A 15,715-nucleotide genomic window follows, 5' to 3' on the forward strand; every position below is an offset into this window, starting at 1 on the left:
TGACGTCTGAAATAAGACAGAAATTCTTGCTTCTCTTTTACATCGATTTGATTTACTTGCTTAAAAAGACAAAAATAAACAAAAATAAGATCTCCAGTTTCCTTTAAAGACATTGAATTATGTCAAGCATAATTTCTCAGATCCCTGGGAGAAGCGGGGTCCCCTCAAGCCTGCAGAAGCCCCTCCGGAGGGAGGGGGGTGGGCAGGCAGCGCGGCCAGGCCCGCCCAGACTCGCCACCGGGCGGACGTTCTGCCTCGAGCGTCCCTGAAAACGTCCACGGGCCTTCCGCGTCCTCACCGACCGCACAGGACAGAAGCCCCGCCCCCCGTGGCTGCAGCCCCGGCGGGAGGGCCCTGGCGACCCCAGGACAGGAGGGGCCGGCCTCTCCGGAAAGTCGCCGTCCGGTGCCACGGCTGAGAGCAGGGTTAGCTGAGAATTACTGGTGTTGGAAGAGGTAAGTTTGGATTACATATTTGTGTGTGTGTGTGTGTGTGTGTATATATATATATATTTCTTTTAAATAGGCATTAAAACATCGTCTTCGGCGAGCGCCCCCTCGTGGCACACGCAGGAGCCCCGCGGCCCCCGGGGCCCGTGAACACGGTGGCACTCCCCCCCTCGCCTGTCACGTCTCTTCCTCCCGGGGACAGCGACGGAACGCACAGGCGCCCCCATGGGCGGGGCGGTGACGCCGGGTTGGTGGCAGGATGGCGGCTCGGACTGCAGTCTGCACCCCTGCCGCTCTGCCCAGACCGGGGGGAGACGCTGCTGGAACCACGGCGCACCGAGGACGCACGCTGGGGGTCAGCCCGCTCCGCCGGTGACGGGGGAGTCACTCCTCTCCCGGCCGGGGACTGACCGACCCGGGAGGCGACAGTGTCCTGCTCCCCCGGGCGTGGGGGCCCTTGACTCAGACGCCAGGCCACCACCGACCGACCTCCAGTGCGGTCCCAGTCCTTGCCTGTCACTCGGGGCGCTGACTCGCCCCTTCCATGAAACCAGGGCTCTGGGTCCCAGACGGAGTGTCACCTGGCCGCTCACAGGGCCACGGGGCCGTGCTGCGGGCCCCACCCTGGAAACGAGAACATGCCACGGGACCCCACCGCGAGCTCACCCAGGCTCGGTGCTAGGGACTCCGGTGTGTGCGCACACAGGCTTCGTTGCACGGACGGGCGGGAGCGGGTTTGTTCGCGCGGTGCTCCCGACCCGCTGGAGTGCCCGAGGGGCGCGGGTGGCGCCGGGGCTCGCGGTGCTGGCCTGGCCGGTCCCGGCGCTACGTCACCTTCTGCAGCTCCTGCCGCAGCCAGGCGGGCAGCGGCTGCCCGAGCCGGTGCAGCAGCCTGGAGAGCCCCACGTTGTGGTCCCGGTAGTAGCTGGACAGGAAGGCCCTGGCCTGAGAGGCAAAGGGAAAGGAGGCTGAAGGGAGGCGTCCGCCGGCTGCCGAGTGCGCGCGCCCTGCCCTGCTCCGGAGGTTCGCGCCGGCAGGGGGCGCTCGTTCCCCTGCCGCCGCCACCTGGCAGCGGCGCAGCCGAGAGAGAGAGAGACGACACCAGGTGCAGGTCTGCTGGATGCCGCTCGCGCCCCGTGAGGCCTGGAGAGTTCGGGGCGTGAGGGACCTGATGGGCGTGTCTAACGCCGAAGAAGAACCCGTGGGCGGGTGGGGTCCGCAGGCCGCAGAACTGCAGGGCCCAGCTGGTGCCGGCTCGGCTAGGGGGGGGCAGCGGGGACGCGCCCCCATCACGGGCTACTGCCCACCGCTTGCCTCAGCACCGCGTCCGTGCAGGCCCTGGGCGCGCACGCTTCATACGTATTGTCACGCTCACACAGCTCATCCCAAAGCGCCCGAGTACTGCACGTTTGGAAAGGGGTCGCTGTCTGCTGTTTACGCTTCGGGTGCACCCCAACCTCGAACAACGTCTGCGCGCACCTATGGATCTCTGTCTCTGTCTGTCTGTCTGTCTGTCTTCTACGCGCATAAAACCACTGACAGCAGCGCGAGAAACAGGGTGCGGGCTGCTCCCGCTCCTTCTGACGCGGCGCTCTGCCCCAGACCGGGAACGCCTTACCTCGGGGTCCATCGGCGGGTACTTCCGGCCTTTGCTTTTCCCGAGGCATTTGGTCTTCCCGCCTTCCAGCAGCTGACACCAAAAGCCCTTCTGGGGGTCGAACCTACGAGAGACGGAGGGGGGGCGTGACCCTCGAGAATGATTGACGGCGCGGAGTGTGCTGGCGCGGAGGGAAAGGGCCGCGGGCAGGCAGAGGGAAGCCGCGCGCCGCCCGCCCACCCACGCCCACGGCTTCCGCGTGATCTGATTCACTCCTGCGAGTGTGACCGCATTGGCCTGAGAGTCTGTTTGACACTAAATAACTGCGTGTGTTAATACAGTTCGGAGCATTGCTGCTGCAACGAAAACAGACAGGCATGTCGAGTCCAGTCTGGTGTTAGCATTAGGTTCCACGTTTTACGTACTCGCCCATACAAGCTCAAGGACGGACCATCAAAGCAGAAACCCAGCATAAAGGGCCTTTAGAAGATTTATTTACTCGTTACTGTGATTTCCTTGTGCAAACACATTAACGGGCTTCTGAAATCACTCAGGGGCATGAGGGTGGGGCCCGAGGGGTTTACCGTTGGGAGCACACAAAGCAGACTTGATTCTCACATTGTCGTTTACCAGTTATTGTATCGTTTTCCGTATGAACAGCTGCAGACCTCCGTGGGCCCCACCCTGCACACTCAAATGACTGGATATAATATAAATGCAATTCTGAGAACAGGAACATGAATCCACCTTCCTACTTTGGAAAAGTACCGTATTGTCTGACGCTTCCGCTCAGGGGAATCTGAAAGGGTGAAACGGAACGTGTTGTATTTGGCGGCAGCGGGGGCGCCCCGCGCTAACCACACGCGGGGGCGCGAGGGCGCCTCGTTTCCGCGCTGGAGGCAGAGACGAGCCCAGCAGACCAGCCTGGTCCCCGTGCTGTTAAACTCTAACGCCACTTTGCTCCCAGGGTTGCACAAAGTCACAAAAATAAAAAATAAAAGAAGAGGTGTGGTCTAACCAATCTGTTTAAACGGAGATGGAAGCAGGTTCGAACGAGAATCCCGCTCAGGACGCACGAGACCAGACGCGGAGAGAACGAACCGGGCGGGAAGGGCGCCGCCAGGGGCCGCTCTGGGGCGGGCGGTGTGCGTGGGCATGCGGCAGCGGGAGGGGGGCCGCAGCATCTGAGGGGGGGGCATGTGTCCTGCGGTTCTGCGGTGTTTCAGAGGCGCCCGGCCAACTGGGGGGCACAATCCATGGGCTGCAGGATGCTTGGCTGCCCGGGCCCTCGGCTCCGATCCCGGTGCGGGGCAGCCGCCTCTGCACGCGTGTGACCTCGGTCACGGGGAAACTTTCCTCGTGGTTCCTGCCCCACCTATTCTCAGAGTCGTGACCCTCGCGGTCCAGGTGGTCCTCGTCTGTGTCATCAAAGAGTATCAAAGCATCACCGGGCAAACAAAGACAGGGGGAGAGATCCAAGCCCACCTGCTTTTCCTTGTGCTCCTCGCCCGCCCCGGCCCGGCCCTTCCTGGGGTTTCTGTTCATTCCCCCGGAGAGGAAGGACAGTTCTGCCCGCTGCGCAGCCGGGCCGGACGCCGGCCCAGTGGGGTCCCGAACCGCAGCTGTGCCTGGGGGGAGGCCGCTGAGCTGCATGGGGGTGGCAAGCAGCCCACAGAGTGGCTGTGGTTGCGGGCTGGTGGCTTTGGGGACGGCCTGTCACGCAACCGCAGATGGCTGGGCACTGTGCACTGTGCAGGATTAGGTCTGAGCTGGTGGCCTCAGGTGGCGAATGCGGGGCAGGTGTGCAGTGGTGTCCCCGTCCCCTCTGCCCGAAGTCCCACTGAGGTCACGGAGCTGGTGACATCGTCAGCACTTTATCGCTGACCGTCAGTCACCCGGGGGACGAGACCAGAGCCCCCCACCTTTGTAACTTCGCTCTGAGGACCCCTTCTGCCCAGAGCGGGCACGTGGCCAGGCTCACAGGGGAAGGCTCACAAGAGGCCACTTGAGATGCGTGGCGTCGGGGGTGGGGTGCCAGCTGGGGGAGGAGGACGCCGCTCTCTGAGCCACGTGATGACGAGTGAACCCACAGCCCGTGGTAGTGAGGCTGCACACCCGCCCGCCGGGCGTCACTCATGACGGCCCCCAGTGGGAGCGCGGCCAGGCGCGGGGACAGACTCACGTGAGCGCCACGGAGTAGTTGTAGTGCGGGGAGACCCCCAGGAACCTCTGGACTTCGTCCATCACGGTGGCCGGGTCCGACCTCAGCTGCTGTCCGTCGATGATGAGCAGCTGCAGAGTCACAAACAGTCGCTTTACGGACAACACCGAACACAGCGTCCCCCAGACCGAGCGGTCCCCTCCCTGGGACGCGGGGCGGCATCCGCAGCGAGGCCCGGAACAACGGGCACAGCACACGGCACACGCTGTTCGTCGCCCTCGTGTCTCCCGGGAAGTGACGGCTGACACGTGCCGAGGCGTGTCTGCGACCCCCCGGGAACCTGGCCGCAAACCGGAAATAAGCACAGATGTGCTCTCTCGACGTGGCGGCCCGGCAGAAACCCGATTTCCTGCCTGTGAGGCCAGAGAACCATCCCGCTCACGAAACCCCGAGAGCTGACCCGGAGAAATGGTGGGGCTCGCAGGGAAGCCGCCCCACTCTTCTCCTCACGACCCGAGACTGAGGCCTGGGGCTCCGGGCCTGGCCTGGGCCGGGGCAGGAGGGTGAGCGAGGTGGACACCTTCCTCAGGTCCTTGCTGACGGTGCTGCCCCACACCCCCACGGTGACCGAGTGATGCCCACACAGCCGCGTCCCTGCGCCAGCCCCCGGCGATGGCCTGCAGGGTGCGCACAGGGGCCCGCAGGCTGCTGCCCAGCTGGCTGCTTGGTTGTTGGGAACTGCCCTGCTGGGCTCAGAAGCTGTAACCCCCCCCCAAGGCCAAGGCTAAGGCTGAGGGAGTGACCTTGGACCGTAAGCCACCAAGGAAACAAAAGCTTATCTCCCTGGCAGGAGCGCCGCTTCTGCTCCTTTTACTTCATCCGTAACTGGGCCCCAATGCTTGGTCGGTTAGCCAATGACGGGTAAGATTCCCCAAGGGGGGAACAATCTAAGACAGGCACGATCACGTGGGAGGCCCCCAGGGAAGGACTTTGGGGGCTACAGCAAAAGGAGGTGATGGACCCTCGCCCCTCAGCTTTGACAAAGCCTGGGTCCCCATTGTCTGTGAGAAAATCTCCTTATCTCTTGGCTGCCTTAGTTCCTTTGCTCCACCTAAGCCTGAAACAATGACAGAGGGTGGTGCCACCCTGTGCTGGAAAGGGTGGGTTCCCTGGATGATCAGGCCTAAGAAAGAAGATGTAAAATCCGGTGAAACCTGCTTTGTTTAGAATGCTCTCAATTAAATGATAATGGTCCAAGCAAGAAGTGAGTTTGTTCCTCAAAGTTTTATAGCTCTTTAGCTATCTGACCCTGACTCAGAATAGGCCCTCAGACTTCTTTGTTATCTATTGTTTGACCCTTACTTCCTGGCAATGATTAATCAGCCTTACCTGAATTCCTGTGTAAACGAACCCAATAAAAGCCCATTGAGGAACAGGCTCCTGGCCCTTCTCCTTTGAGAGATTGGCCATCTTCCCCCCCCAAGCAGATCATGTCTTGGTAGACTTATTCTCATCTGTGGTGGGGGGGGGGCCCTGCAGGCGAAGCCCCCCCCACACTTGGCTCATAGCCCAGAGGGGCTGCCTGGGAGTCTCGGGGTCTCCGTGTGAGGGCTCACCCCCGGGGCCCAGCTGCTGCCAAAGGGAGACCCCGAGAAGGGGCTCATGCCAGTGGCCCACGTTTGGACACCGTGGCTGGCACTGAATACATAAGAACCACATTCCTGCCGCAGGCATGGCTGTCTCGGATCCCAGATCGCTACTCCTGGCCCTGCTGGCCCCCTTCCTGTCCGTCGGCGTGGTGCGGTCCTGACGGGACACGCAGAAGCGGCAGTTTCGGGACGTTACCTGTGAGGCCGAGAAGTGGGCGAGCCAGCGCTCGAGGTGGACGGCGTACCAGCCGGGCGCCAGGCAGCGGTGTTGCAGGGCCTTGAGGGCAGGCGGGGCCTGGGGCCCGGTGGTGACCACGTCGTAGAAGTTGAACCTCAGGGCGGCCGGGTCCTCGTGGGAGCGCTGGTGCTGCGGGGGAAAGCCAGCGTGAGGCCGCGCCCCGGGGCCGGCGCCGGTCGGCATGGGCGTGCAGGTCTCCTTCACGCCACGGGAGTGACCCACACGAGCAACCGGCTTCAGAACAAAAACTGTGGTGAGAGGGGCCGACACCGAACCCTGGGCTCCGCCACGTTGCTGGTGCAGAGCCCGGCCTCGCACAGACATGGGGGGAGCGGACGGGACGCAGCAAGTGGACAACCTAGAGAGCGTGGGCGCAGGACGAGGGGGGCGCTGGGGTTCCCTCGGGGTCCGATCAGAAGCGAGAGTGTGTCTGGGACCCGAGGGACCGCTGTGACGGGAGGAGCTTTACATCAGCCGGGGGAGGCTCCTGCATCGCTGAGCTCAGGGGTCCGGGACAGCTGCCTCTGTGGGTCCCGACACTTCTCCGATGCCCCCCCCCCCCCCCCCGCAGGACACCAGGGACAGGCGTCAGACGTCTGTCGCCGATGCTCGTCCTGTTTGCGTTCACGCTGCCCACGGTCCTGTCCTTTGCTCTAACCGAGGGCTCCCTGCCAATCCCCCAGCACCGCCCCGCTGCCGAGTTCCGGCTCCGGATTCTGAGTCCCTCCCCCCGCCCCCCACCCCCAGCAGACCAGGCGAAGCCCGGACGGGCAGGGTCGCTCTCGTAGCCGCCGGGGAGCGGCAGAATGTCTGCCTCTATCGGTTCGGGGTCATGCATGTTTACTGGGGAAATGTGGAGAAGCCGAGAAAAAGAAAGAAGAAACATTTCCATGACCAGTTATCCTACTATGGTCTTTAAATGTTCCCCGAGGCCGTCTTGACCTCGGCGTTGCTTTCTACATGCCAAGAACATACACAAACACGCCTGTGGTGCTGGGATTTCAGTCCGTGCCCACGGTCGCCCTGCAAAGCCCAGGTCACCAGGCTCCGAGGGGCCTCACCCCCAGAGGAGTCGGTGTCCCTCCGACCGCCCCCAGCTCGGCCGAGCTGCCTTCACACCCCGTCCCCTCCGGCAGCCGCCTGCCCGCTGCCCTCTGCTTCACCAGGTTCGCCCCGCTCAGCATCTCAGGAGGAGAGGCCGCCGCGGTCCCCCCACGACTCGCAGCCGCCTGGCGCTGCCACGAGCACCTGCCCCGGGCTCAGACCCGTCCCCGCAGGGCCTGCTCCGGGCACTGGTTCCGCCAGCGCAGCACCCACAGCCTCGGCCCCACGTCACCGTCATGGTGGGTCACAGCGACAGCCCATCCCCCGCCCCCCACCCGTGTCTCCCGTGCCATGACTTTTTCACGGGGACACAGAAAGCCCTCACTCAGCGGTGCCAACAGGCCCTTGGCCGGCGGCGACAGAAGGCAGGACCAGGGCGGTTTCGCCGAGGGCTGGCTGGCGCATGCGCACACGCGGGCCCCTGCGCTGCTCTCCGCGGCGGGAGGAAACGCCACTGGGTGACGCGGGGATGTTCGGGGGTTCGCTGCGCTCGGTCACCGTCCGGTCACCACCCGGGACATTCGATTCACCCTTGACCCTGTTCCCACCAGGTCCTGATTTCGACCCCTGACCGTCTCTTGAGTCTCCCTGCCCCCACCCGGGTTCCCTCCCGCCCTCTGTGCACCACCTCCGCCTCGCTCAACCCACGCCCACCCGGCCCCGCCGCCGCACCTGGTACCAGGAGTACGCCCTGTCCGAGGGGTCGATGAGGATGGTGATGATCTTGGCCTTGGGGACCAGGGAGGCCGCTCGCTTGGGCGCTTCCTCCGAGTGGAAATAGTTCGCGCTCTTCTCAAACAGAAAGTCACCGGTGACATTGGACGGTGTCGGGAAGAAGTCCATATACCTGGGGGCAGAGGACGACACCTGACGGTAAGGCTTCCCTGCCGCACACACTGGGGACATGAAGTGACTTGTGCATTTCCCATTCATTTCTGTGCATTTCTAATTATCGGTGTGAAAGCAGCCGAAACGCTGGCTGCTCGCTGCACCGGGAGTGGTTTGCACGGACCTCGCCGGGGAGGGGGCCAGGCGGGGCCGGCGGGCCGCTGGGGACGCAGGGAAAACCCTTCAGACCCAGCTAGTGCTCTGTGCTGGCACAGCCAGATCCAGAGAGACTGCGCTTGCCCTTGGCGAGCAGCGAGTGACCTCACGTTGCCTAGCGAATGTCTCGAAACAGCATGCTTGTGTGTTTTCAAACTCCAACGCAAACTCCTCCCGCTGAGCTGGGCGTGCGCAGCAGGCGGGGTGACGTCAGAGGGGCTGGGAAGTGCGACCACCCTCCACCCCTGTGCGTGCGCGTTGGGCGCGCCCCGTGAGCGCCGGAGCGTCTGTCTGTCCGTCTGGTCGCTCCGGGTGTTCCTGCCTGCGGTCTGCAGCCCTCAGCCGGCTCCCTCCCCGCGCGCGGTGGGAGCAGCCGCCGTGTGGGACCGGCACGTTCCGAGGTTACTGCCGGGGGAGGTGTAAGGCCGAGTGCGACCCTCCTCGCAGCCCGCCACCTCCCTAGCCCCGATGTTCCGGAACAGCAAGGAGCAAGGAGGGGTGCCTAGAAGACACCGTGTTCCTCTTCGGCGTTTGTTAGGATGTTTCCCCAACGCGAAGGGGTGGGAGATTCAGCCTCATTCCTGCCAGACACCCTGCCTCTCCCTGAGTCACACGTGCGATCGTGGCCCTGCGTTCAGTGACTCGCCTGCGGCTCCCAAGTCCGCCTCGTCTTTTTACGGTTCGTTCCCACACTGAGACCCTAGGGCAGAGGGGACGCGTCTCTACTGAGCAGACGCGAGCCGGCCCCCGGTGTGCCCGCCCTCCCCGGTGTCTGACGGGGCAGGTGCCTGGGAGGGGGCACGGCTGTCCCACGGGCTGCCCTCAGGGTGCCCTGTGTGCCCGGGTCCTGGACGCCGGGGCCCTAATCTCTTAGGATATCAGGACAAACTGAGGACAAGCCCCAGAGAGAAGGTCTGCTCTGTGTAGGTTGTCAGGTCTACGCTATCCCGTTCCAGGAAGAATACTGTGATGTAAGTATCTTTTCACAAGCGATCAAATGCAAGCTGATGCTCCTTCTGTGTGCTTGTGTGACCCGCATTAGTACGGTCTGCGTTTCCCAAACGTTCCGTTGTTAGCGCGACAAACACCAGCCTCGTTGACAGTCCGTGTGGCTGATGAGGGCGCGTGCCCCGGACTGTGACATAGTACAGCCGACTGATTCCTTTTTCCCTGGGCGTCATGGTGAAGACAAACCCTGTATTTAGTGTAAAAAAAATTCTAGGTGCAGTGAAAAAATAATAATATGTTTAAGAAGAATTTAAAGTATCCTTATGAATAATTCTCGTGAGCAATGTTCCATAATCTTTGATACCCTACCGCATTAACTGACCTGAAAAATATCGTCGTCCCTGCACCACCCAAATCAAGTCACAGGCTGCACCGGACAGATGCTCGTCACTAGGGGTTAATGTCTACCACGCGGTGGCGGACGCAGGCCTAACACACACGTCCAGCAGCTGCTCGGGGGCCGCGTGCCACCGATAGGGGCCGGCGGTGAGTGCCCGTGTGCCGAAGGCGGGGCGCGTTCCCTCACCAGTCGATGCCCTTGTGGTAGTTGTTCCCGTTGAAGAACTGGACCTCCTCGAAGGTGCGGGGGCTGGGCAGGCTGCTGACGACGGCCGGGTGCATCAGGAGGAACAGGTACAGGGCCGTGGTCCCTGCGGCAGAGAGGGGGGCGGTCAGAGGGGAGAGAGTTACGTCGGCAGGACTGGCTCTCAGAAAGCACCGTTCGATTCTCCAGTGTCCAGGTGATTTCCTCAGAATCGGCCAGGTACCTTTCGTGTGTCGGCAAGCTGGCCATTTTTCACTGGTCCGCATGGTTCTATTGGCTGCAAGTCATGATTTAATGTTGCCACTGGCCCATGTGGGCAGGCTGGCGCTGCAGCCCGAGGGAACGTAGGGGACCAGGGCCCAATGCCCTCCTGGGGTCGGGCAGCCACAGCACTAAGGGCGTCCCGCACGACCCTGCACAACCTGGACCTGGTGGGTCCCCAGGTCCATGAGATAGAATGCGACCCCCAGCAGGGGGTGGCTGGAGCTGCTCTGTGAGCTCCCCACAGGGAGGGCCAGCGGCGACAACTCTTAGTCAGAAAGACGCCTTTGCTGGCCTCCCTGCACCGAAGGGGTGTGGGTGGGCTTGGGTCGAGCCAATGAGCACTTACAACCCAGGGAGGCAGGTCCCTCCCACCGCGAGAGAAGAGCCAGGCGCTTTCCAGCACGTGAGGAAGTGGGAACTCAGGGAGGGCTTCCAGGAGGAAGCGTTCTTTAAGGCTGCACCTTAGAAGCGTAAGTGTTCCCCAGAAGGTTGAAGGAGAGGGGCGGGATCGCGGAAGGACAGGTCCTTGAGTGTCCTGCCCTGGGGCAGGGTGTGGCAAGCGAGTGTGAGGATGGAGCTACAGAGACCGGCCGACAGAACCCCGAGGGGCCCGAGGCAGAAAAGGGGGAGCCCCTCCACCAGGGTGAGGAAGTGTGGGCTGGATATTCAGGTAATCGGCCGTCGGGGCCGGGGCCACGACCCCGCACGGAGAGCCTGAGGGTTAGTGATTATCCTGGGCTTTCGTTCCTTTTCATCCAGTGTCTGATACAAACACCCGGGGAGGACGCGGGGGCGGCCTCCCACCTTCACGCACTCTGGGGAGCCTTCACTCTCTGTACCGCTGACCCCTCCTGGCTTTCTCGGGGCCGCCAGTCCGCTGTGGGGGAGGGCCTGGCCCGCCGCCGAGGCTCGGACTGCCTTCTGGACGAGTCCAGGCGACGCCTTGCGCTCGGAGGGGCCCTGTGCTGAGTCTAACCCTTTGGGAAGTCCTCCCTCGCTCTGGTCAGGTCACAATCGGACCCGGAGCCAGGCCAGGAAGGGTGCCTCTCTGTGCCCAGGACCCCAGCGACTGGGGTCTCACCGAGCCCCAAGCCCGGCCTGGAGCAGGTCCCGCTGCTGGGGTCCCTTCCAGGGCTCGGCCATGGAGACGTGGGGCTCACGTCCATCCAGCTCCACTTGGCGGCCTGGCAAACGGCGGCCGGGGGGCCACTTTGTACCTTGTGTGGTGGCACGGGGTGCCCGAGCCACGTGTGAGTCGACAGCTCTCCTGGAGCCAGGGCTTTTGCACTTACCTGGGCCCACGCTCCTGGCTACCGCAGCCTCCAGTGGGGCAGCAGCCCCGCCCACCGAAGCAGTAGCCCCGCCCACTGGAGCAGCTGAGACCCGGAGGGCTCCCTACGCTGCGCCCGGGTGGGCTTTCAGAACAGTCACAGCTGCTTTTCACACCGGGAAGCCTTTTCATGGCGTATAGAGTATTATCGCCTTTTTTTTTTTTTTTTTTTACTTTGTCTTGGGAAAGCCACAACCCAGCTGAAAGCTTCATCATTTCCATCCCGGTGGGTGAAACGTTAAAATCTAGACGTGCACGCTGTCGTCTCCATGGACGCAGACGAGGAGGGGGACTAGACACCCACGCACGAACGTGTGGTTCGCTGGTGGAACTGACAAGCAGTCACGCTCCGTGACAAGTGGCGGAAGACATGTCTCTAAATTAAATTTTCGACACAATTTTACAACACGGGACTGTTTTCTGTCTCTCGTGGTTGTTCCAGGGTTAACCCCCTGCCAGGGAGTCGGCAGGAAATTGATGCCCGTTTTCAACCACCGGCGCTGCCGCGGCGACAGGTGTGGGGGTGGGCGCCGCAGGCGTAAGGACCGTCCTGGTTCCTTTTACGTCCCCGGGGGGAGGGGCTTCCTGGCCCCCGCCCGGCGGCCTGGACGTTTTTGCCCACGACCTCTCCGGCAGCCTGTGTGCCCCCACCACTAACACCGCCACGTCCCACCTCCCCGGGGCGGCGGGCCGGCCTCAGCCATCGCCGCCGCCGGCCGGGCTGCGCTCGGCGTGCTCACTGATGAACGCGCTTCTCGCGGAAGCAGTGAATTCGGAATACAGCGGCTCAATAAAAACTTTAATTAGTCGGGACATGAGCAACGTGGATAAAACTGTCACACCCTGAAGAAAGTATAAAATATTCTAATTAAAAATGTCATCTGGCTGCTGAAATACGTTCCCTCTCCTACACTCTCGTCCTCCGGCACACGAGGAACCCTGGCTGGTGGACCTCGGGTGCATCGGAAAATAAGCCCAGGCCGCACTTACGCTTAGTGATTATTCACACACGCACACACATGCACACACACGCACACACACGTAGAACATGGGAAAGCAGTAACGACAGCGGCTGGAACAGTCACTGCAAGGCTGGTACGCCGGGTCACATTGTTCGACTCAAGCGCTTATTAAAACGACTGAACTCAGGAGTCAATTAGGCCAAGCTGCAAACAGTGGAAGTTAAAAATCATAGAGCAGAACGTCGACTCGGAGTTGTCAAAAATCAGACATGTGTCCGATAGTTTCCACATCTGCCATTAAGACGTTCGTCCCTGAGTCTGGCTCCAGCGGCGCCCGGGCCCCTGCGAGGACCAGGCGGACGGAGAGCGGGTTCTGGGCAGGGCGGGCAGGGGGCCGCGTGGGTGTGGTGGGGGACGGGGGTGCCCGCCTTTCCAGCAGCGGTCGGGGATGCTTCGGGGCGACCTGGTCACGGCAGGGAGCGGTGCGCCGGGAGCCTCACCTGTCTTCTGCGGCCCGATGACCAGGAACTTGGGTAGGTGGTCGCAGGTCTTCTCTCGGGACCAGATGTCCTTGTGCCGCTTGTCGTCGCACGGGTTCTGCAAACGAGGGAGAACAGTGGGGCCGCGGTGCGGGGGCTGCCGCCTCAGCCCCCCGAACGGCTCACGGCGCAGGGTCGGAGGTGCGCCCACCCTGGACCAGGGGCGGACCCTGCTCCGGTCAGCACGCTCGTTTCCACGGTGCCTCCTGACCCTCCGAGTCCAGCTGGAGGTTGCCCTCTCCCGATGCGAGGCTCCGGCCTGGCTGCCGAGATCCCGTCTCTGCTCCTCAGCCGTTGTGGGTCTGACCGGGCCTGACCGTAGTCCCTCCGCCTGGTCCCTCCTGTTCCCCCCCCAGAGGCTGGACACCCCTCCTGGGACTCCGCACGTGCCCACCGTGTCTGCACCGCCCAGCTTTGCCCACCTCAGCCTTCCCCGCCCTCCCCTCCCCTCCCCCCCGTGGCCGTGACCCTCAGGCACCACCCGGCCCGTGACACTTGGGAGGACTGAAAGGGCCTGAAAGGAAGGGGACACGGTGTTTGGGAAGGTTCACTGACTGGTGAGCCGTCTTCCCTGCACTGGGACACTGGAATTCGAACCCGGTGCTCACAAAACTCCTCCTCCACCACACGTGTGGGGCACTGAGGCGAGTACATTGTTCATCCCGGTGTTTGACACGGCCGCTCACTTGTGGTCGCAGCGGTGTGCCTGGCCGGGCCGTCACCCCCACCTCCCTCCCGCCCCCGGCCCGGAAGGGCGTCTGAAGGCCGTCTCCCGCGGGTGGGGTGCTCTCGCTTTCCCATGAGACCGCCAGCGACCCCCCCAAAGGCGCTTCGCGGGAACGAATCCTAACGCTGGCACTTCCAGCCGATCTTCCCTACCGGCCGCGGAGTTCCCACGGGGTGCTCCCGCTGTGGGGTCGAGGCTAGCTCGGTGTAGGTTCTGCCAAAGGGAAATATTTTCGATTTGATTTTTTTCTATATTGAAATGTCTAGATATTAGGCAGCAATATCTTCACAGCAGTTTCCCATTTAGAATGTCTTTTCCTGACAAGTGATTTTTCAAGGTGAAACCTGTCAAATAAGTCGTCTTTGGTTTCAGTTCTTCGGGCTGTTTTGTCGAATGCAGGCTCTGCAGGACCACGGAATTCCCCACATCCCATCCAGCTCTGAGCAGAACGGAATCAAATTAAACGTAGGAGACACACCAGAAAATGCTCAACACAGGTAGGTGAGCTTCCCACGTTCAGCCTCACGAACGTGCTCTCGGCCAGGCACCCCCGGCCTGCAGGCCCATCTCCCCACTGAGTCGTCTGCTCCGGAGGCTGCTGGGCAGAGCATGCCCGGCCGCGCGGACTTTGTACAAGACGAGGACAGGCGTTTCTTCGTAACACGGGACGTGGGTGAACACCTGGTTTCTTAACACCCGTCACTTCTCGGGGCCCCTCCCCGGCGGGAGTCACACCGGCAGGTGTGAACCGGCGGGTACAACCCGCGGGATGCTCAGAGGTCGCCATCCGGGCTGTAACACGTCACCAGCGATGATTCTGCTCACGTTTCTCCAGTCTCCCTGTCAGGTTCCCACGGTGGGGGCACCGGTACCCCTGTCTGGGAGACACACGGAGCACCTGGGGAGGGAGGTCATTCGTGCTTCTCGCTAACAGTGGAGGGTTAGGTTAGGGCTCCCACGTGAGGCTGGGCTGTTTGAGAAAGGCGTCCCGACTCTGGCAGCCCCGTGTGTCAGCGGATCTGATCCCAGGGAAAGACTGGTTCGATTCAAAGGAGCGTAAAGACACAGGGAAGACAGACTCCATATGAAGCAGGAGGCGAAAAGGCTTTTTGCAGTTTATTCACACCCTCCGTGCTGGGCGCATCCGCCTGGGAGTCTGGTTCTGGGGCCTCAGGCGGCAGCGCTTTGGTTTCTGCTCTCTAGCCCACCTGAGCCCGGCTGAATGCAGAAGTTCCCCCAGCAACTGGACCGATGAACAACACCTCAGAAAGACAAGCCAGCAAAGGAATACAAACAACCCATGGGACAATCCAAGTGTATCATCGGAGAGAAGGAAACGATTGGACAAAGAAGAAGCTCATGTAAATGCCAGCTCGACCACCTCCAGTAGCGCCCTAACGCAGCTCCGCCCTCCTGGTTCCTCCTCCCCCCCCACCGCCAACCCCTCCCCCCAGCCCACCCCGGAGACCCCAGTTACCTGCCAGAGAGGGTCTCTCTGCTCCGGGAAGAGCTCGAAGTACTTGCGGGCCAGCTGCACGGGGGGCAGGGTCTGCAGCCGCAGGTTGGTCCAGCTCTGCACGAAGTTGGCCAGGTGCACGAAGGTGTACGAGCCCAGGCGGTCATTCCCGTAGTTGGACAGGTGGGTCATGAAAATGCTGATCTGAAAGGTGAAAGGGGGGATGAGAACGAGCGTGAAATATCACAGGCAAAGGCCCCCAAGTGGCAGAGAAGCTCTGGGCAGTAGCTCCCCTGACTTTGGGATTCCGTGAGAAGCACCATCATCGTGTTGGGCGGTGTTCCGGGTGGAACTGTGGCCCCCGAATTCACGTGTGGAAACTGTGGCCCCCGCTGTGACTGTGCGCAGAGGTACGGCCCTGAGGGAGGCCGTGAAGGTTGAATGGCGGCGTCAGGGTGGGGACCTACCCTGACAGGTCTGCTGCCCTTGTGAGAAGAGGGGTCTCTCGCTGTCTCTCTCCCCTGCCCCTGCCCCCAACTGTGTGTGTGGGGGCGAGCCCAGCGACCCCAGCCTCCGGGACGGGGAGCTGGCAGAAAACACGTGTGTGTGTTTAAGCCGCCCGGCCCGTGGGGCCTGGCTGGGG

General features: G+C 62.4%; 1 protein-coding gene across 1 annotated transcript in view; it reads right to left on the reverse strand.

Moving 5' to 3' along the window:
• Positions 1–1,180: 1,180 nt before the first annotated feature.
• Positions 1,181–15,715, reverse strand: part of LOC114502535 (bifunctional heparan sulfate N-deacetylase/N-sulfotransferase 4) — a 77,786-nt gene continuing 63,251 nt past the window's right edge. The window contains exons 6-13 of the mRNA XM_028519523.2: positions 15,094–15,276; positions 12,851–12,947; positions 9,777–9,900; positions 7,871–8,045; positions 6,053–6,223; positions 4,229–4,338; positions 2,068–2,170; positions 1,181–1,394 (exon numbers count right to left, since the gene is read on the reverse strand). Of these exons, the coding sequence (XP_028375324.1) occupies positions 1,275–1,394; positions 2,068–2,170; positions 4,229–4,338; positions 6,053–6,223; positions 7,871–8,045; positions 9,777–9,900; positions 12,851–12,947; positions 15,094–15,276 (1,083 nt within the window). The 3' untranslated portion in view covers positions 1,181–1,274. The remainder of the gene's footprint in view (positions 1,395–2,067; positions 2,171–4,228; positions 4,339–6,052; positions 6,224–7,870; positions 8,046–9,776; positions 9,901–12,850; positions 12,948–15,093; positions 15,277–15,715) is intronic.

This window comes from Phyllostomus discolor, chromosome 8 (genome assembly GCF_004126475.2).
Source record: "Phyllostomus discolor isolate MPI-MPIP mPhyDis1 chromosome 8, mPhyDis1.pri.v3, whole genome shotgun sequence".
Taxonomy (NCBI): Eukaryota; Metazoa; Chordata; class Mammalia; order Chiroptera; family Phyllostomidae; genus Phyllostomus; species Phyllostomus discolor.